Raw genomic sequence first — 21,522 nt, forward strand, 5'->3', positions numbered from 1 at the left:
GTGTGTAAGGCAAAGTGGAAAAAACCTTCCTTGTTTACCAGAAAACATTTGATATAAAAACTTACCCATTTTTAATTGCTTCCAGGTTCAGCTCCTAGAGCAGGTTTTACAACACCCCTTTCAGAGGCAGGAGGCTGCAGAGAGAGCAGGATACTCCCTGTGCCCCCCAGACTGGGCCAAGCATCTGAAAGTCAGCTGTTCATCCTGAGGGAAATGATCAAGGAAGAATGATCAAGGTCAAAGCTCAAGCCTTCAAATAAGGCTAATGGACCAAGCCACAGGAACTTCTCTCCCTTGGACTTTGTGGAGTGGAATCTGCTACTGTTCTTGACCAACTTATGAAGTCTTAAGATTAAAGAAGTGCATCACTGTGTATGGCTGCATCAGCTGATTATGCTGGGATTGACAACTCTGCCTCTCACATTCAGCTGTGCATTACTTTGAGTCCCAGTATTTAAGTTCCATCACACTTAACCTCTCAAAATTCATGGCTGATCAGGTGGGTCTTAATAGCTTTTAGTGACTTATCAATTTAAAATCCATCTAAGCTCGTTTTAATAAAAAATGCAGTATTTTGAAGAATTTTCCTCTTGCTGTTACACACTTGTCAAATATAGCTGTGTTCTGCAGACAAAAATGTTCTTGAATCTTGCAGACCTGGCACAGAGGATCATCTTGGACTTGACACCTTTTCTCATTCTGTTTTGTCCCATTAAACTGACTAAAGATTTGAAGGAGAAATTCAGTTAAATAGTTACCAAAGATGTGTGTCTTGGGAGTGACTCCAGAGTAAGTTTTGGTGTCATTACTGGTGTCAGGTACCTATCCAGAGAACCACTGCTCTTTGAAAGTATCTTTTGGTAGGAGTAGAAAGATTATTGGTGCATAGATAGGAAGTCTCAGGAAAAATTCACTGTTTGGATCTGGAAAAGGACTGTGTTGGAAGCATCTTAGCTGAGACTGCTTCCATTTCAGGTATGGAGGGAGACTAAAAAGGACATACTGCAATTTCAGTTATTTGCAGGCTAAAATACTGTAAGGTGTGGTGATGTACAGACCATTTAGAAGGCAATAGGTTAGGTAGAGGTGGAAGGATAATTTCTTTTTACAAATGCTTTGAATTACAGCATTGGAACATCTTTTTGTATTTTGCAGCAAATTTTGGTACCAGATGAAGCCAAGTAATTCTGTATCAATAAGAGGCAGCTTTGTTCTTTGAATGGAGTTTAAATCTTATATTTTAAAAATTCCATGTAACCATGTACATACACAAAATAGTTGACAGAGGTCTAATCATCACAGCATTTTACTTGATTTCTGGAGTTTGCTGTAGGCTTTGATGGTTTTTGTTTTGAAAAAAGTTCAACTTCTTTTGTGTAAAATTAAGTGCATGAATTATGATCGACTGTAGATGTAAAATGTATAAAATTGATTTTTTTTGTGTTGTAACAAAAGAGAAGGGTGGGAGGAAATATGGTGGGAGGCTGAGCGTTCTGGTGAGAAGAGTGAATGCTAGAAAAGCCATTGTAAAAGTCTCAGTACTTTGTGACCTTATTGTGCAACATTTTTCCAAGGACATGTTCTGCTTTATTTTGATGCTGGGTGTATATTTCATAAAATCAATTTGATTTAAAAATAGTTGACTTGCAGGCAGGTGTTGTCACCCAAGTATGTCAAATATGGGCACTTCTAATACCTAGTCAGAAAATGACACATAGCTCTTTAATGATTCTGTATAATGCTTCCTTCAGTTATATATGGAAAGGGATTGGGAAACAGTAATCCTTTCCTCACTTCTTAAATCTTTTTTTTTCAACTTCTAGTTTTAACCTTCTTACTTTTAGGCTGTTGGCATTTTTCCTCTCCATTTTGAACTGAGGCTTGTATGAGCTTTGTACTGGTCTTGTGGGCATTCCTCAGTTTGGCAGTTTGAAGGTGCTGAGATACCTTTTGAATGTCCCAGCATGTCAATTCAAGACTTCCAGGTGACACTTCTGTTAGTGGTGGGCATAGTTCTCTTGGTAAGAACTTTTTGTGCAGTTCAGCTGAAAGCAAGGGAGCTCAAAAACCAGTAAGAGCTGAATGAACTCTTTCTGTCTCAGCTCAACGTGGTGTTTAAAGCAAAATCATTTCAGGAAGAAATGCATGTGGTTCCAAACACTGTTTTCAGCTTTAAATAAAATAAAACAAAAGAAAATAAAATTTTTGAAAGTAGTAATTTGAAAGGGAAGGTTCTTTATGGTTACAGCTTTCTTATTTCTGCTAAGCTTGTTATGCAGGTATGTAAGTTTTGACAAGCCAACCTTAAGCCACAAATAGAGATGACCCAAAACACAGACTGTGGCAGGGCCACCAGCTTGTCATCCTCTTGCCTCCACCACCATTTCTGGATCCAGGAATCCATTCTGACAAAGAAAGCAAGACTCACCTCCTACTCTGTCCGCTGTATCATGCCGTGTCAGACCCCCTCCTTTGCTTTTTATGCTTTTTTTATAATTCAAAATACAGAGATATACTGCTGATGATATCTTAGAAGGTCAAGTGTGCATGAGTAGAGGCACCAAAATAAATAAAAACAAAGTCTAGAAGGTATAGGCAAAAATTCTTAAAAATATTTGATGTTCCAATTGCCAGTAAAATGGCTGTTCATTAACTGTAACACTTTGTACAGATATAAAATAGAAGCTATTTTTATTTAAGAGCTAACAATGAATGCTTCCTAAACGAACAGTGGAAAACTAAATGGGGAGAACAAGTGAAAAAAAAAAACGTGGGAGGAGACATTCTGTCAGGGACAAGATAATTATGAAGTCCTTTCACAAGACAGATCATTTCTATGTACAGTTTGAAGACAAATGTTAACCAACAGAAAAAGAAATCCCTGCTTACCACAGAAGCATACATGATTTAAAAATATTTTTTTTCTTTGTCTAAGGTAACCAAATAAATGAGATTTCAAAGCAGCAGCTGTGAATGGTGACAGGTATGACTGAGTTGCATATAGAAACAGGAGTGTAAAACATTTGGGGTGACACTGTCTCAAACTGATCCTGGCCCTAACTTGCATCTCACAATAATCTAGCTGAGGCTTTAATTTTTAAAACAAACTATTTTAAAAAAATTTAAAGGCATCTTTGTAATGGAAGAAAACCCCCCAGAGCAGGGATTTTTCTGATAATAGACTTTTAAGGGCAATTCTGCGAAAAAGGGATCTTCCTTCCCACTTCTCAAAATTTGTGTCTTTCCTTTAACTCCAATTCTTCTGAAAAGGCAGCCAGAGTAGATGCATTTCACTTTCTGAAATGGCTGGCTCCACCATCGCTGGCTGTCCTTGTGGAGGGAAGCAAGACTCTCCAGCTAATTCTTACCTTGCCTGATGCTGGAATGGGAGTTAAGAGTAGGGGATGGTGAGGTGCAGGGGGAAAAGAGCAGGTTACAGAGACAAAGTGGGGGACAAAGGGTGCCCCATCTTCTTGAAACCACCCCAAGAGGAATTCTGAAGGAGAATTCCTCCTGGAGAAGCCTGATCCAGCAGGATTTTCTGTGACGCCTCACAAAACCAGATATATCTTACAGTCTACCCACTCCCAGAGTTCAGGAGCTGTTACCCCTTTTCTTCTCAAGAGCTTTCATTAGGTCAGACATGAAATCTCCTTGCTTGCCTCCCCCTGCAATCAGAGGCGGCCCTGTTGACTGTGGCTCTCCATCTTGTCCTGCATTTTCCAGCCTTTTTGGAGGAAGTGGTACAGGTTTCTTTGCTGGAAGAGGTGGTGGCTTACTGCAGATAGGTGGAGGGGGAGGGGGTAATGGCACATCCCCATTAATGCTGCCAGAGACTGGTGGTGGTGGAGGCACAAAATCAGGCGGTGGTTCATAGAAATCGGGTGGTGGTGGTGGAGGAAAATCAATCTTCAATGTAGGTGGTGGTGGTGCTGGAAAGCTCTCTGGATCTGTCAGGAAAATGCCGCTGTCTCGTTTCACTTTGGAGGGCAGAACTGGTGAAGCCGAGATAACAGATGAACGCCTCTCAGGTGGAGGAGGAGGCTGCAGGGAGGCCCTCTTACACTGGACTTTCTGTGGCCTCAGCAATGGCTGTGCCTGTGCAGCTGCACTGGTATTATTTGTTTCAGCCTTTAATAAGCAGAAAAATAAAAGGACAGACACAGTCAGCAAATGTGTAAACTAATGCCACTGCCTAAGAACATAAAAATATGTGAAAATACATGAGTGCAGTAGACAGGAAAACTGGGTAGAATACATTTTGCCTGAAACATGAAAATAAATATTTTGTTTTCTTTCTGGAGCTGCCCACAGAGGTTTGACAGTGGAAACCTACCTCCCTGTTGACAGTATTCATAGTGCTTCTTTGAATACTGTCAACACAACATGAGTGCTTTTAAAATTTCAAATAATGGCAGTTAGTAAGACTAACATCAAAGAATTATCTTTGGGATGCATTGTCCTTGAGCCCGGAAGAAATGATCCTTGAATATTGACCACCTCTCCTGGAATCCTCTTCCCTTCAGGGCCTTCTCCCATGGGATTCTTCTAAGAAGATCCCTAAAGATGCTAAAGTTAGTTCTCCTGGAGTCCCTGTTTGAAATCTTGCTCTCTGTCCTGCTACCTCTTCCTTCAATACTGAACTCTACAATCTCATGGTCACTGCAGCCAAGGCTGCCCAACCATCACATGTCCAACAAGGCCTTCCCTGTTTGTCAGTATAAGGTCAGGCAGCCCAGCATTCCTTATGGGATCCTCCACTATGTGTGACAGGAAGAAGTCACCAGTGCTTTCCTGGAACCTCCTGCATGCACTGCTTGTGCTTTGCTGTTTTGCTTCTCCAGAAGATGTCAGGGTAGTTAAAGCCCCCCAAGAACCAGGGCCTGTGGCTGTGTAGAAGGGCTCATCTACTCCCTCCCAATCAGGCGGCCTGTAGGAAACACCCACAATGGTGTCACCCTTACTGGACTGCACTTTTATCCTCACCAAGGCAGAGCTTGGTACACTCCAAGTGTTGCCTCACATTGAGGGCAACTCCATCACTGTCTCTCCTAAACAGCCTGTGGCCCTTCATAACAACATTCCAGTCATGGGAGCTATCCCACCATATCCATAGTTGCAATGATATCAAAGCCCAGTGGCTGCATGGAAATATCTAGTTCCTCCTGTTTGCTGCTTCTAGAGAAAAGTGCTCTGCATCCCTGCAGTCAGCAGCATTAATTCTGGCATGAGCTAATTATAACATGTATGCCTCCTCTTCCTCACTCCTTGCCTACAAACATGGAAGTAAATCAGACACAGGAGGAGGGAACCACTGTCTGAGTTCTCAATCATTCCTCATCCAGAGGAAGTGAGGTTCAGAACAGAGAAACAGGAAGAACTCAAAGACAGAAACAAGAAGTGTAGAACACATAATGCTGTTGACAGGAAAATCCTAGGAATTTAATTTCATTTGTCCTGTGCACTTCATGCATGATGGAGAGATTGAATAAAGAACTACAAACAAATGCACAAAACAAATACACACTTTTTTTCTGTATGACATTCTTGAGGTTCTTACTGTACCCTTTGATATTTTTACAGCCAGATTTGGTACAACTACACGAAACTTGGAGCTTAACCAAGAAATGCATTTAGAGCCTAAGGAAAACATGTAATGTTTTACCTTAGTCCTTAACAGTTTCTCCTTTCTTACACACTCATCTTCAGCTGTGCAGTGTTCCCTGCTGAAAGCACAGATGTATGCCTTGTGTTTCTAAGGCAAGACCTGTTGTCCCTGAATTTCTTGGTTTCAAGTGTTTGAGTCTTTGCAGCAGCTTTCTCATGCTGCTTCATGTAAACAATAAGTATTCTTAGAATTTATCTCTATGTTTTGCATTCTTGTTCTCTGAGAGAGAACTTGACTGATGGTCATATTGACCAATGGAGTCAGGAGGTTGTAACCTCCTTGGGCCAATCTTGGCCCTCTGTACAAAATGTATATAAGCCTTTGGAGTCAGATAATAAAGAGCTTTCCATGATTCACCAAGCTGCTGCCTGCTGTCCTCTGTCAAGGTCCACTCCCACGTCACAACGTGTTGCCCCTCTAAAGGCGTGGAGTAACAAAGACCTTTTTTTTTTTTTTTTTTTTGCAGAGACAGAACATGGTACCAAGGTTCTGGCAGCACACTTTGAGACTATCCCAGCAGGCACATTCCTATTCCTGCTGCATGAACTCAAGACTGCTTGTTCTAAAGAACAGAAGCAGTGGGTGGCTGTGCCTTCACCTCCCATCAAAGGTTCCTGGTTCTGCACAGCGCACACACTGTTTGCAGTGTGCAAAGCATGAGGAGGGACAGCCACCTTTCCCAGGAGCCAAATTCTTCTCATTGGTACTTTGAGGGGGAAGACTTTGAGGGTGAAGGAAAACAAACTTGGAGAACTCATTCACAGGTAACATTTAACTGGAGCAATTGCTTACTTGTGCCTCAGATGTATCCACTTTCTTCTGAGTGTCTGGAAATTCTGCATTGGAACAATGAACACTTTGGGGTATCTGTCCATTTGACTGAACAGTACCTGTGACAAGGAGAGGAGCCAGAGGGAAAAGTGTTATGCTTTTGTGATATTAACCAGATCAGGGAACACTCAACTAAGAAAAAGACTACAAAAATTTCTTTACAACTTCCACAAGGAAACACTTGATACAGGGTTTTTATACCTAACTCAGTAAAATCTGTTTTCTACTTCAAGCTCATTTTGTGACTTTTCCTATTCAGTTCATTACTTAATGAAAATAAACAAAGTACCTTACATTAAAATAGCTCTGCTTCATAACAGCATTTTGAAGCTTGCAGTGTGCTGTAGTATTAGTAGTATTACTACATTCCCAGTGTTTATTGGGTTTTTTTTGTTTGTTTGTTTTGTTTTTTTTTTTGTTTTTTTTTTTTTTTAATTTAGTCTAAAGACTAAAAGCACCATATTTACATACCAATCAGTCATGGGAGTAGAAGGTCTGAAATCCTACAGACGGGCTGATCCACTCACTTTCTTTAGTGAATGAGCTAAAACATCTCCCCAGCTCTGAATTTTCTGCCCCATTGGGAATCACAAAGATCTGTGAACTTCACTGAGTTCTCAGATCAGTGTGGCTCTGGAGGCTGGCTGAATTAAAGCTCTGCAAAACATCTGCCCACCATTTCTGTTTGTGCAAGGGATATGCATAAATAACCCAGTATTGTCAAATGGAGTAAGTGAATGTGAGACCAAAGAACAAATTTACAACTTTAATTATAAAAAATCCCCTGCCCCTGTGTAGTCTGACGAGGATTAAATACTCTCCAGTTTAGTGTAGCACTTTTGAAAGCTGTATGTGTCAAAGTAGTAGACAGTGTTTGGTGCATAGAGACCTACATTTGCAAGCCTTAATGACTACCTTAGCTCTATTATAATTAGCAGTTCTGAGATCCAGTAAAGTTCCACTCATGTACTTCTTGGATGTTAGTGAACCCTCAGCTGTCTACAGTGTAGACTAAGCACAACAGTGACTTTAATCCTAATGTGTACTTTACTGATTAGCAAAGAGCTTCCAGGAATATGATAAGAAATAGAATATTTTTATTGCCATACCTGCAAATCCCATGACTGGCAGAGAATAAGACAAACTCTACAGTGTGCCTAATTGACTAAGGCTATTTAAGCTTCAAGGGATGACAGAAGGTGGTCTAACGTCCTTAGGTTTTATGCCTGTGCCTGCAAGTTGTTCAGCACATTTAATCCAAAGTACCATTTGGATCATTCAAACTACAATCTTGTGTTTGTTGAAGGACTAACATGGAAGTCAACAAAGAGATAAGACCAATCTTGTGTCCCTCCTTCCTCAGTGGAAATCCCTGGGTTCTGAAGCCTGGAGGGGTTAGGCTCCCAAAAGTGGAGCAAGTTACTGTCTCACCTCCCTTTGTCTGCTGTTCACAGCAGAGCAGGAGTTTGGTTTTCACACTGCTCAAAGATGTTGCTGCCTTCAGTCTGAGATTTAACTAAATGAAACAGAGCAGAACGATCCACTCTATCTAGTGCAAGGTATGGTGTTCTACTTGGCAAAGATGATGTAACAGAAGGCTGGGACACCGTAATCTGTTTCTTTTTCTGTTAATGTATTTCTTAAACTATGCAAGACTTGAAAGCAACACTTGATACATCATCTCTTTCCAGCCAGCTAATGGACTCCCAGACAATACAGTATGTGAGCCCATGCATTCTGCTATCAAGATTTCTTTTTCATTTAAATGTTATAGTATTCTTTGCAAGTTAATTTTTTAAAAATTTTATAGTGAATTAGCATTTTTTGAACAACAACAAAAAATAGGTAGTCCAAATAAAGCAAAATATAGATACCCAAATGCAAAATATTTATCCTTGTGGCAAAAAGGAACATCTGCATAAAGTGACATCTTCCATCTTCCAAACATTGTGATATTGTGCAGGACCACTATGTACACTGATTTTTTTAGTGTTCAAAGGCATACAGTAAGGCAGAGAGGGAAACAACATATTTTGACTGAAATGCACCTGGGACACTTCAGAGCCACAGACTACACAAGTTGGGGTATATGCGACAATACCAATGCTGGTTACAGCACTGTGTCCAGGGAATAGTGGCTACATGGTAAGTGAGAACCAAAGTTTCACCTTGGCTGCCATTGAAGTTAACAGAGTACAGCCCCTGCCCAGTTCACACAGGACTCTAGTTTTCCATAGCAGATTTTAGCCTATACAGCCAATACAAATGGCTATGGAGCCATCGGAAAATAGAAGTGAACATGCTTTGTTCCATTTCCAAAACACAAACCAACAACTGGTTCACAGTCAGGCAGTTCTAGTAGCATAGTCAGGCCCTAGGTTTTATACAGGGCAGCTACAGCAAATGTAAGATACCCAGAATCACAGTGACTTGCCTCAGTTACAACACTAATGATCCTTTGACAGTATTTCCACAGAGACTGTATACTTGACTCAAACCTTTCTAGGCTACTTAACCATTTAATGCAATCCATTAGTTAAAATTAGCAGTATATTCTATTGAACACATGCAGTGTTCCTGGATTCTAGTCAGGAGCTGAAGTCACACAGATGTATATACAGCCTTTATAAGGCCTCAGTCCTGCCCATATCCAGGACAGATGGCAGCACCAGCATGGAGCCCCCCTGACCAGCCACCTCTCTACTGCCATCAGCACCTGAACACAAATGTTTCATGACTGCCAAATCCACCTTCACTCAAGTAAACTTCCTCCTGTCAAGGGTTGATACTGGCTGGATGCCAGGCACCCACAAAAGCTGCTCCTTCACTCCTCTCTGCAGTAGGACACAGGAGAGAAAATTTAACAGCGTTCACGGGTTGAGATAAGAACCAGGAGAGACTGCTCACCAAATGCCATCAAGGGCAAAACAGGCACAACTTAGAGATATAAAGTGAATTTATTGCTAACAAAATCAAAGCAGGATAATGAGAAGTAAAACGAACCAGTAAAAACATCTTCCCCCATCATAAACTCCCTGATCTCAAAACGGTCTGTTACTGGGTCTCACCACACCACACATGTATTTATTAACATGATCTGACTCCAAAGAATAATAATAAGACCACCCTCCATCTCCTATGTACTCAAAAAAGCTCCAGAAAGGTATTTGAGTTGTCTACATGAGAAGTCAGAATATTAACTGCCAACAGTGATTTCGACTTTGCCTGCCTTATGCACAGTAAGTACTTGGCCAGCATGCCTTTCCTAATAAAGCGTATCTTGAGCATGTAAACTAAAAATAGTCATGTAAGTTATAGCTAGTATCATGCAGTGTTGTACTGGTGGTATCATGATTAGATGATAATCAGTAACAGTAACAGCAGTATGATGAAGCTACTGGAAAAATAAGGCTAGAAAACAACACAATGCTTTCTTACTCTTGTGTCCTAACACCCACATTGTCACCATGCAAATGAGTAAAAGGCTAGGACAGAATGGCTCACCCTGTAATAATCTTTCTATAATGATCAATCTCAGAATATCCCACTCACCCCTTTTACTAATTGGAAGAAAAACTCCAATACAGCCAGTGTAGAGATTGGCAAACAAAGTTTCAAGACATGGACCATCAGTCTGCAAAATGTAGATAGAGGATAAAGGATTCAGATGCCGACAGAAAAATGCCTTATTAAGTTATGCAGATTTAAACTGATCTTCAGTGAACTGTCTTTGTATTCTCCAGGTTCTAACTGATCTTCAGTGAACTGTCTTTGTATTCTCCAGGTTCTAACTGTAAAGTGAGAGTTTTGCTGCTGCACTGGCTTGTCAATAAAAAGACATCTTGCTGAATCCACGGGATAGTTTTCTGAACAAAGACTCTATGCAACACTGATAATAATAGAAGGGGGCAATAAATGTGACAGTGTCAGTACCTGCTGATGAGGATCCTGCAGGGGCAGCTGGTTCCACCACTTTTTGATTTGCCCACCGAGAGGACAAGCCAGCTTTCTTCACTGCACATTTGTAATTGTCATAGAGGGTCTTGCCATACTGCAAAAGAATCAAACAGTAACATGAGCTTGACACAGGCTTGACATAGGCCAAGCATTCTTTTTGCTCTTGGACAACTTTTCTGACCCTGTTTCTTCTACTTAACTTTGTCAAGTATCTTTCTAGAAGTAGCGCGCTCTTTTCTGTGTAGGGCCAGGTGGAAATCACAATAAAACATGAATCCCTATGACCAAACACAGTCCTACTGATATTCTTAGATTTCATGTTCATTCAGTATCTGTAAACTTCTTGAAACTTGGTTTTAAAATCAACTGTTCCCACTATCTCTTTCCAAGTATTATATTTTCAAACTGGAGACTTGAGACACGAAATCCCAGGGTCTAGAGCAAACAGCTCTGTCAGTGTAAGACACAACATAGTTTTATGTTCACCCCACACCTTTGTTATATGCCACCCTGCAGTAGAACTGTCAGGAAAAAGCCCAGACTAAGAGGTAGGAGGAATAGGTCTGTGGGGGAAAAAAACAGCCAATACCAAGGCTATGTATAAATTCATCTACCTTCATGTTTTGTACAAAGAAAAATGGGCTGTCAATTAGGATCTCTTTGAACAGAGTGAGGCAGAGAATTTGGGCAGGACTATTTGAAAAATGTCACGACTCGACTGACCAGAGCTTGCACTTTAGCCACAGCATATTAATATTGAGCCAGATAACTGTGCATTAAGCTTTATGGGTACATGAGTTTTATAGCTACTGAACTCACTCCTGTGTTAATAAGAAAAACATACTGATAGCTAAGGTATAGGGACATTCAGCAAATCCATCCTCATCGTGCACTTCTGATCTCTGTTTCTATAGTAAAATTAGCATGAATGTTCATTCTTTTCACAGCATTTCCAGTTGAGGTGATGACAGTCAGTAACCTCAGGAAGACCTCATTTTACAGAAAACATATTAAAGTAAATTTACTTTTTATCTCACCTTGGCAATTCTTATTCCTGTTACCCATTGATGCAGGGTTGCTTTATCATCACAGCACAAGTACTTGATATATTGTGACTCCTTTTGAATCTGGGGGTGCTGAAAGATATTAATTTACAAAATAAGACAAACACAGCAATTAAATCACTATACAAAAGTCTGAAGGCACCACACAATGACCATTTGAAAACACATCATGAAGAGATGTATTTGAAAAAAAAAAAGGCAGCAAAAACAGAGAATAAGAAAATACTAAAAAATATGGTGATTATGAACAATAAATGAGTTGCCACCGGCAGCTTTTGCTTGAAATAATTTAAATGGATTGTAATAAGAATTCAAAAGTTTCAGAAATGTAACAGTGATCTAGAGTTCAATGAAATCTACAATTGCTCTAGTTCAAGGTCTAACATTCAATGTAAAAATACTAGAAGGAAATCTGTTTCTCATTTTGTGGTTTGTCATTCCTAAGGCATCAGACTCAAAGTTGAACATAATTAGTTTTCAAAGAGTATGTTAAATTTGTTTAAGTATAAACTTAATACTGAAACAGATTTTCCCTCCCTCCTGACTATTTTTCTTTGGCTCAATTCTAGCTTTCTTCTTACATAGTCTTATTCTGATTTACTCTTGCTGCTTTTGCAAAAATTATATATAAACCTGTTGTATGTTCTAGATAGAGAATCATTCAAAATCCAGCACCATCAGAAGTATTCTTTTTCATTTGTTTGTACCAGAAACCTCTGCAATTTTAAACCCTTTTTTTCATTTTAGACAAAATTTAGGATCTCTTTCCATTACTGATGAAGGTAGTATGGGTATGTGTTGACATACCTTTGCAACTCAAAGACCATCAAAATGCCAGACTTCCTACATGCCTAGGACTGAACATTCTCTCTAAGACTCTGAAGGAATTTGGCTTCCCTGCTAAAGCAGAGAAGGATTTAAGTCTTTAGTAACTTGCATGGAATAACATACTGCCATCTCTTGATATGCAAAGGAAAGAATGGACCTAAAAGAAAACGGTGTGTTTATGTGCTCATTTTTATCTATAGTCTTAAAAATTGTAAGTGCACAGTTAGTGAAATATTGTGAATGCACAAAGAGTAGCTAAATATCCTCCAAGGAGTCACTCTCTTTTCAGCCTGTGCAGTTAAAAATTCAAAGCACACCTCCACCTAATAAGGACACTGGGTTTATAGGTGTCATTAAGCCCCCAAAGCAGAGTAATGCTCGACATGGGGAACTCAGCAAGGTCCCTCATAGCAGGGAGTGTTGGCAGCCTCTGGCTCATGCAGGTGCCACCTCCTCACAAATATCTGCTGGTAGGTGGGACATCCTGCTGCAGAGGCCAAACCTGCCCACAGCTGGGTGACCCAAAGGTTCAAAAGCAGAGCCAAATATAGTGGACTTGCTCCTCAGCCACATGTCCCTTGCTCCTTGCTCAGCACTGCAGACACCAGGCTTCCCTTGCTTGTGCTGACCCAGCTGCTCAGGAGGCCACATTCGGATTTAAAAAAAAAAAACAGAACTGAGCTGGGTTAAATATAACCTGTTTCATCATGCTGTAGTTTTGGTTTACATGTTTTTAAACGCAGCAGTCCACAGCATGACCTCACATACCACAAAGGAATAAGGGACATTGTAGCTTAGGGAGAGAAGGGAATAGCAAGGGATGGATGAGAGGATGGGACTGCACAAGCCACTATTGCTGCCAAAGCCCACTATCATCAAATTATGGAGTGAGAGGGAACATACCATGGAAACAAAGTGTGAGGAAGAAAAAAAACAAAGGAATATTACCCCTATGAGGCCTCACAGTGACAGATGCACCCCTAGGCAGTGCTGCAGGTAACCGTGTTACAAGTCCCTGCATGTTTGCACTCACCTGCTCACAGGTCACAGTCTTGGCCATTTTTCTGCAAACACACAGCTGGCCATCTCCCCTGGACAATGAATACACCAAGTCTGCTTCCACCTCTGGAAGTACCTGTGGCTACCTTATTCCATTACCTTGCTCTGGGGCACTCTGAGAGCAAGGGACAGCTCACACTGCAAGCCCAGAGGTGCCAGCTCAATGCCACCACATGCCTTAACTGCAGAGCACGAGTCATGCCCACCTCATGGGTCCTTACCCACCTGGTACACTCACACAACACCCCTTCACACAACTCAACCTACAGGGCTGTATCTTGTTTTTATACACTTCTGCCACGTATCACACCAAGGCAGTAACCAGGCTCCTGGACAAACAGCCTGCTCCATCTCCCAGCATCTGCCTGTCCTTGTCTCCCACAGCCTCAGAGAGCCAGAATGCTGCTCAGAGTGAACTCTGCTATGCCCAAAAATCCTTATTTCCTTCCACTATTTCTCCATTAGGAGATCAAACACAATGAAAATTAGTAGAGAATTCAGCCTGAGTGGTACCTTTAAAAGGGAACTAAAAGCAGGCACTTTTTTGTGTTACAGAGTACATCCTATATACCTGGGTTACCTGGTTTGTCTTCATTATCACCAATGAAGACAAAAGAACCAGGAGGTGCAAATAAAGACACTGCAACCCTTGGTAAATTCAGTTCTTCAGGCACTTTTCAACCAGCAAGTGGCAATTTTGCTCCAGTGTGTAAGGTCCTACTGAACCCAGCAGATGGCACCCAAACCTTTGAAAAAGGAAAAAAGGGAAGTTTTCCTTCCCCTTCTCCTTCATGGCAAGAAGTCCATTGCATCTACATATTCCCTCCACGAATTTTTAAACACCACACCTACCAGCGCATGTTTTTATTACAAGAAAAAATAGAAGACTTCCATAATTTAACATGCAAACATCTGGAAAAATGTCCACACTGCATAACAAGGCAGAGGAAATCATGGCAATAGAGCAAACTAGGTAATGGTGCTGCACATACAGCCCTGCCACTGGGATTTGCTTCTGGGGTGCTCAAGAGAGGCTGCTGCAGACCTCTCCTCTGGGGCACCCTATGGAAATATCCATTTCAAAATAACACCTGTACTAGGTCAGATCAAAGGTCTCTGAACTCAGTGTCTGGACTCTAAGAGTGGCCAGAAATGGGGGAAGAGAAAGTACAAGATAAGCATATATGATACTTCCTTCTCTGTATGCTCTCCATCTACAAAGATTTTCAGCGATTTTCAGAGACTCACAGGGTTTCCCCATAAGTAGATTCTCTTCCAGGTATTTCTCCAGTTTTTTTTATCAAGACAAAGAGAGTTCTGGCATCCACAACACCTTTAAGCTACAACTTTTGCAAGTCTGTCATATAGTCTATGAAGAACCACCTCCTTCTCTGAACCTGACTGCCACTAGCTTTGTGTAACATTCTTGTTGTGGAATAGACTCTGAATGCCTGACCTCTAGCCCCACCTTTCCATGCCACTCCTGAGCCTAGAGATCCTTATCATACTTGTGGCAAGCTGTCTCTCCTTCTCAGCCTATGGGCTTCTAGTCTCTTCAGTCATTCTTCAAGTTCAAGTAATTCCTTACCTTCGCTTATCCTTGTTCCTGGTTGATACTTTTGCAAGTTTATTATATATTCTTTCTGACATGAGGGGACCAGAACTGCACAGGTAAAAAAAATCCACGAACTTGTGCCATGGTAAGGCAACATTCGCTATTCATCTATATCTTTCCTAATCATTCCTAATGCTTGATTTATATATCTGACAACTACTGAGCACTGAACCTCAGCCTCACAATGGCCTTCCAGAATTCCTCAGCCTGCCCTTTCCTCAGTAATCTGAATAACGTATCATCAGCAGTTTCCTCACCTCACTCCTTACCCTGACTATGAATATTTTCAAATTGTGGCAGTCTCACAATCCTGAGAAGTTGAGAGAGAGCTGTCAGTGAATCTTGCAGTGAACCCTTGCTGGGTAACATGTGAGTTACTTACTGGCTACCCTTTACCCTATACTTTGCTGGCTATTGTCTCAACTAGGCAATCCATCTTAACTACTGATATTCACCAGTGGGACCTATTCCAAATTGCCCCAATCAGTTCCTTGATCAAATTACTCCAATCAGCAACCATGATTAAGCGCACAGTCACAAATATGTGCTGTCAATTAGGGACCAAACTAGCAGGCTGCTGAACCTCCAGCTCTGAGAAGGAAGGTGAGACACCTCAGAGCCATGCAGGCAGCCTGTATAACCTCTTTGTTACAGCTGAGAACTGTATTGTCTCTCGTTTTCCAAGAAGCAGCAGCAGCAGCACTGGCTCTTTTTATATGTAACTTTATGAATGACACATGAAGCTTAAGTCATTACTGGATTCACAGCCCACTAAGGTTAACTGGAAATATCCCACTCACCTCACAAGGCCTTTGGATCAGGCCTAAGGAGGACTGTTCCAGGCTGCCAGTATAGAGGCTGCCTACAGCAGCTGTCTGCAAGGCCAGACCACAGGAAAAAACACCAGCAGCACCAAGCTTAGCCCTGAAGGCTTATACCCATCCAGTATTATTAGTAACTGGCTCAGATGGAGACATTTGGCTTCCTGTGCTTTTTAGATGCACGAAGCATGCTACTGTTGGTAGGAAGGTAAAATGTTTCAGCCACAGCCCAATACACCCCACAATTTGCTCACCTGGAGGAACTGTATGGTGGAATTGCTTCAGCAGTACAAATGGCAGAAGTCTCAGCTCTCGATACTGATCTTTACAAGCTCAATTTCCCACTTAGAACTTCACACAAAATCTACTACATAGTGCACAAAAATGGTCACTCAGAATAAACAATTTGAAGAAGAACTTAGGCAGCTGAAAGTGCCAGAAATGCTGACTTGGTATGAAGATCCCTAAACAATTCTGCGCAGACCAATTTGCTCCTTTCACAGCTCCAGTGTCTTGGTAGAGTGTTTAGTCTAGCATAGAGACATAAGCAGCTGTAGTCACTGTGCAAGTCTGGTTTTACTAAACCAGATTCAGAGTCTCTTTAATAACGTCTCTATGAGAGTAACAGAGGTCAACAACATCAATCATGACAGCTATGTGAGAATTACTGTACTTTAAGGCAAAATGGCACTAACCTCAGTAGGCCACACCTCACACATAGACACAGATAAATTATTTTGTTATAGGGTGCATACCATGTCCTGAAAAGATCATTAAAATCATCTGACAGCAAAGTGAAAACATCTTCTCTGGAAAGGTTTAGCAGCTTTGCCTCGGAAATATGCAGCACCAAAATGAATTATGAAAGACAACTGCTTAAAAAGCAACAACTCTAGAAGTCATATTTTAAAAGAAAAGTGAAAATATGCAAATAGAAAGGTTCTCCAGAATTTTTCTCACATTAAAAAAATGGAATAGTGCTTTGAAATAATACAGACTACAGTGAACTTTCATCTTTTGATGTCCAAACTCTTAATAATGATGAATTAGTCACATCATTGAGCTGATTTTGCAGGTATTAAGATCTGAGCATCTTGAACATCAGCCTGCAAAAGGATGTGCCATGTTTCAGCCAGAAGAGCACTGAAAAGGCTTGGAACAGAACCTAGTATTCTCCCCTGTACAACTGTAAGTATCAACTGTCTAGAGATAAAGAAAGCAGAAGCACTTGAATATAAAGAGTTTGTTTTCTGGAGAAATTTTAAAAAAATATTTGTCCACAGATAACTTTTTCAGATATAAACTAAAGTCTTTGCTTATGGAAAAAAAAGATAAAACACATTGAAACCTCAAGAAACAGGAACTGAATGATGTGGTTTCTACGGTGTCTGCCAAAACAAATGACTGAAGGCCATGTGTGTGTGAAATTGGAGATTATCCCAATAAAATGTTCTTTTGCATTGCCTTCTTCCAACACTGAAGATGAAAAGTAAACTGAAGTTATTCAAGCATCTCATTGCATTCCTTGCCCCAAAATATATGGATCATTACTCAGTCTCTAAGGCAGAAACAATAGCCAGAAGCATATAGAGTGACTAACTCTGGATCATAAGCTTTGGCTTTCAGCCAAATTTTCACAAAATGTTCAATGCTTTTGGACCTTAACTACTACCAATGAACTTGTGTTGTGTTGAACTAGCTTCTCGGAAAAGCTGAGACTCTTCAGGCTCCCATGACTGAAAGTAGAATTAACAGTCAGTACCTTTCAAAAGTCATATTGAAATTGTTTAGATTTGCAATCTATTATTCATCATGGTCAAATTCGGATGCTCTGCACCCCTTGTATGAGGATGATCATACTTAACTGATCTTTTGAAGATGTGTGAACTCTACGTATAAAATAATTTCCCTATTATATTATCTTTTGACCTACATTTCTCTAATGACCTGAGGCAAAAATTTTAGGACATTAAAATATATATATAAAATAGCCATTGTAATCAAAGAGGTCTGCTTTTTGCAGGAAGTAATATTTTCCAAAGCAATCATATTCAGTTTCTCCTTGTCCATTCTCTGTCCTTATTGTCCCCACTGTTTATATGTTAATCTAGCAAAACTCTGCGTGTACATGACTGTAATCCCACATACCTGAAAGTGTTCTGCAATAAAAAGTATTTCTACTTCTGCTTTATCTAGCAACGAATTTACTCTGAAACACTTATCTGAAGCACTCATACTAACACAATTTCCAAATCTTTTGCATTAAAAAAAAAATCTCCTGCTTTCTATCTTTGTTTCCTGCACTAGCCATTGTTCTACATAGTTGTTATTCATAGTGTTTTCTATCTCAAAAACTGCTTATTCTTCCTCTTCCTTTTTAACTGTTTTTGTGTTGAATGCATTACATCCATGACTCAGCCCGCATGGAGCACATGGGGTGTGAGGGAGGAGGGAATCAGGAGAAGCTAAATACCAAATTACCTGCTAGAATGATGCCACTATTGCAAACAAACTATTCTTTCTGAAAGTTTACTTCCAAAATTTTTTGGCTCACTAGAATTTTTTTTTAAATCATGATGCCAAATGATGCCAGGAAAACTTAACTGTTTTGATTGCACAGGAAGATGTATCCAGCTGTAGAAAGAGAGGATGATTCACCTTTGTCTCAGTTTATCCCCAGGAAACCAATTTTTTTCATCCTAGATTAATTCAGCATTATGCACCATTACCTCCAGATTACTCAAGCATAACCAGCACCAATAAACTATAATTAAATCCACTCTTGGTCACAGGCACATCAGACTGACTAAACCAGCAAATTTGCATATAGATTACCTTGCTATTTGTCTGCTTTGAAAGATTTTTCAACTTGGTGTGACAAAATCAGCTCCTGGACGAGCATGCGTGCACATGCACACACAGAGACAATCCACAAAATAAACATTACATTCACAATTTCTGCTCAGTGCAATAGATGCTGTTGCTAGCATGGTGAAATACCTTATTTTTCTGGGCTTTCAGTTTCAGAATATGAAATAAATCATTAAAGGTCTCATTTACTTCCGCAGCATTTCCCATATAACACAGTAGGTGGTGAATGAGAAAATTTGCATGGAATCTAGATATAAAGCCATACATTTGTAAATCCAAAGCTGGCTCTGAGGAACCAAACCATTCCTACTTTCTGTGTGCAGTGTATTAATATATTTTTGCTGGAAAAGAGAGAGAATTTTGTTGCCTCACCATTGCTCTCCCAGGAGTGGCAAGCATTCTGTGCAGGGTGGCAGAGAGAGCTGTGCTGTGACCCTCTCCTGCCTACGCTGCTGGGAACAGAGTGAAAAATACGAACTTGAGAGATGCAGGTTTGAGTGAAGGTCTTTTTTCAAACTTGGCTGACCTTTCCTTTCCTATTCTCTGCATCTGGAGATCGCTGTTAGGAAAAGACTCACTTTATCTGAGTCAAATAGAGAAGGGTGGGATCTTTATGAAAGTATTAGACTTAGGTTGAATACAAAATAGGAAGAATCTGCATATTTACAGGAGTAGATGTCCAAAAAGTACTTCTTATACTCAGAGGCTCTGTTTTTAATATTCTGAAAGTTCTTTGTGTTGTTTCTGGGTTTTGAAATGTGGGACTTCCTTTGAGGGAGGAAGGTTTGTTTAGCAGTGGGATAGAACAAGGGCATTTAAGAAGGTTAAAGCTCAGCATAGACCAAATAGCCACTGGGAAATAAAGCACAGTTCTTCAAGCTTTTAGTTTCCTCAAAGCCTAAGGATCCCTGAAAGCCAACTCCATCAGAGGTTCTGTGCCAGGCTGTATTCTTGTCCTCAGGACCCAGCCACGTCGGTCCTGGTTTGCTGCACAGGCACAGCTAAAGGTGACCCTGCTCTCACTCACCAACCAGCCAGCTGTGCTCTTTCTGGTTGGTCACAACTGGGCTTTCTGCTGCCTGATATGAGGAAGCAGCTGCTTTGTTCTGTTACTGCCGTTGTCTCCTGAATCATCCTGAAAGGAAACTTCTGAATAAGCTCAGCAAAATGTTCCCTGTTTTGCTAGTAAACACTGTGATGTTTAATTGTTTCTGGCACCCCACCTTTTTGCCCATTATCTCCTCAGTGTCTTGATTATTAATGAATAAGCAAAGCACACCCCATTTTTGCCCTGAGGTAGAGTATATATACAGTGGGGTGCTGACATAATGGGAACAAATGATACACAAGGAGCACTCACAACACATTGTGCTTCTCTAGCTGGAAGAGGAATATCCTACAGCATGGAAGTGCAGATAAGAATACTTATATTTGAGCTAGTTTAGGTGCTCAACATCACAGACTGCAAAACTCACCACAGCTTCAAGCTAAGTATCAAAGCAACCTGCCCATGGCTTCCTGTTTTGTTGCTGCACTAATACCAGCACCCAGCATTATCATATAGCATTAGCCACATAACCCAGGCATGATCACAGAAGTTGAAATGAAACACTTATATCATAAAAGAAACAGTTCAGGGTGCTGCCAGCTCCTGGTGACTGGATGCATATTTCCTGGGACAAGCACTATGACCAAAAGCTCACTGTCTCTGCAAGCCCCATACCTGACTGTAGCTGAGGAGAAGAAACTGGAGAAAAAAGCCTACATCCCATTGAGAGAGACCAAAGTGAAGTAACCTTCAAAGAAATGTCATGAAGACTTTGAGGCAACACCCACATTATTCAAGGCTGTGCCAGACAACCTGAAAAATGTCATTGTTCTGCCTGAAATCAGGTCACCAGGACTGTGGTTACCATTAGTTACAGTGTTTACATTCTCTTTACATTCTTGGCAATGCCTGGAACACAGATGTAAAAATGGCAAGAATGCTCTGCTCATTCTTAAAATTTTTCCTGAGTGCTATTCCCTCCATAGAGGCACACCACAAAGATGACCAAGACTGGAGGGGGGCAAAAGGAAATGTGTTCTCTTTTCTCCCTGCTAATGTGAGAAAAGACCTTCAAAGCAGGAACAAATATTACAAATATACATATATTATTTGTTTAGAAGGTCCATGATACAACTGGGGACTGGAGAAAAAGAAAGAACACTTCCTTCAAGTTATTAGGTCATATTCAACTCCAAATCAGCCTACCTTACTGGCCATTTGAATGAACAAAGGGCATGCTCCTCTTCTTGAAGTAAGGATGCCAATAGCTTAACCACTGAGAAATGAATATGGTATTTTTTCAACTCAGTTCTCAAAGCTGGGAAAATATAGTTCTGAATTCAGCAAGATTTTCCAGTTAGCACAGAAGCAAGGTACTGCTGAAGCTGCTACACCCTGGCATTTTTCCTCACTTCTCTTATACTATAAAGTACAAGCTGGTCTCTTGCCTCTGAGCTGGGCAGGTTCTTTTGTAACTTGGCTGATGACTGCTCACTGTTTTGATGTAGCAGTTCCTAAGGGGGTCCTCAGAAAGAAACAATTCTTAAAAAAATGTAGTGGCATGCTATTCAAACTTCCCAAGTGGCATTACAGCTTGCTGGAGCTAATAAGGGCTTCCAGACTAACCTTTTTTCCTCAGATATTTTCTTTGCTTTACAGCCACCTAAGTGAACAGCTAGCATGGGCTGTGACTGCTACTCCTTCAATTACCTTCCCTCATTTGTTTTAAGACAGATAATCTTATCCTGCCCTCTGTGGCA

At 40.7% G+C, this 21,522-nt stretch overlaps 2 protein-coding genes across 4 annotated transcripts in view; one reads left to right on the plus strand and one right to left on the minus strand.

Moving 5' to 3' along the window:
• LOC310912674 (protein adenylyltransferase SelO-like) overlaps nt 1-6,438 on the plus strand; it is a 29,407-nt gene extending 22,969 nt beyond the window's left edge. The window contains exons 19-20 of one of the 2 annotated variants that reach the window (XR_014590698.1): nt 86-499; nt 6,135-6,438. Coding sequence is in view for 1 of the 2 variants with exons in the window: in XM_083867427.1 (XP_083723553.1) it covers nt 86-208 (123 nt within the window). In the remaining variant the exon portion in view is untranslated. Of the gene's footprint in view, nt 1-85; nt 2,804-6,134 lie in introns of those variants that run through there. The other variant, XM_083867427.1, reaches the window with a different exon arrangement.
• Nucleotides 2,675-21,522, minus strand: part of APBB1IP (amyloid beta precursor protein binding family B member 1 interacting protein) — a 64,875-nt gene continuing 46,027 nt past the window's right edge. For both annotated transcript variants that reach the window (XM_083867405.1, XM_083867404.1), the window contains 4 exons: nt 11,494-11,592; nt 10,433-10,550; nt 6,461-6,558; nt 2,675-4,131 (listed from right to left, as the gene is read on the minus strand). In XM_083867405.1, the coding sequence (XP_083723531.1) occupies nt 3,595-4,131; nt 6,461-6,558; nt 10,433-10,550; nt 11,494-11,592 (852 nt within the window). In that variant the 3' untranslated portion in view covers nt 2,675-3,594. The remainder of the gene's footprint in view (nt 4,132-6,460; nt 6,559-10,432; nt 10,551-11,493; nt 11,593-21,522) is intronic.

The sequence above is a fragment of the Zosterops lateralis genome (assembly GCF_965231275.1).
Source record: "Zosterops lateralis genome assembly, chromosome: 1".
Classification (NCBI taxonomy): Eukaryota; Metazoa; Chordata; class Aves; order Passeriformes; family Zosteropidae; genus Zosterops; species Zosterops lateralis.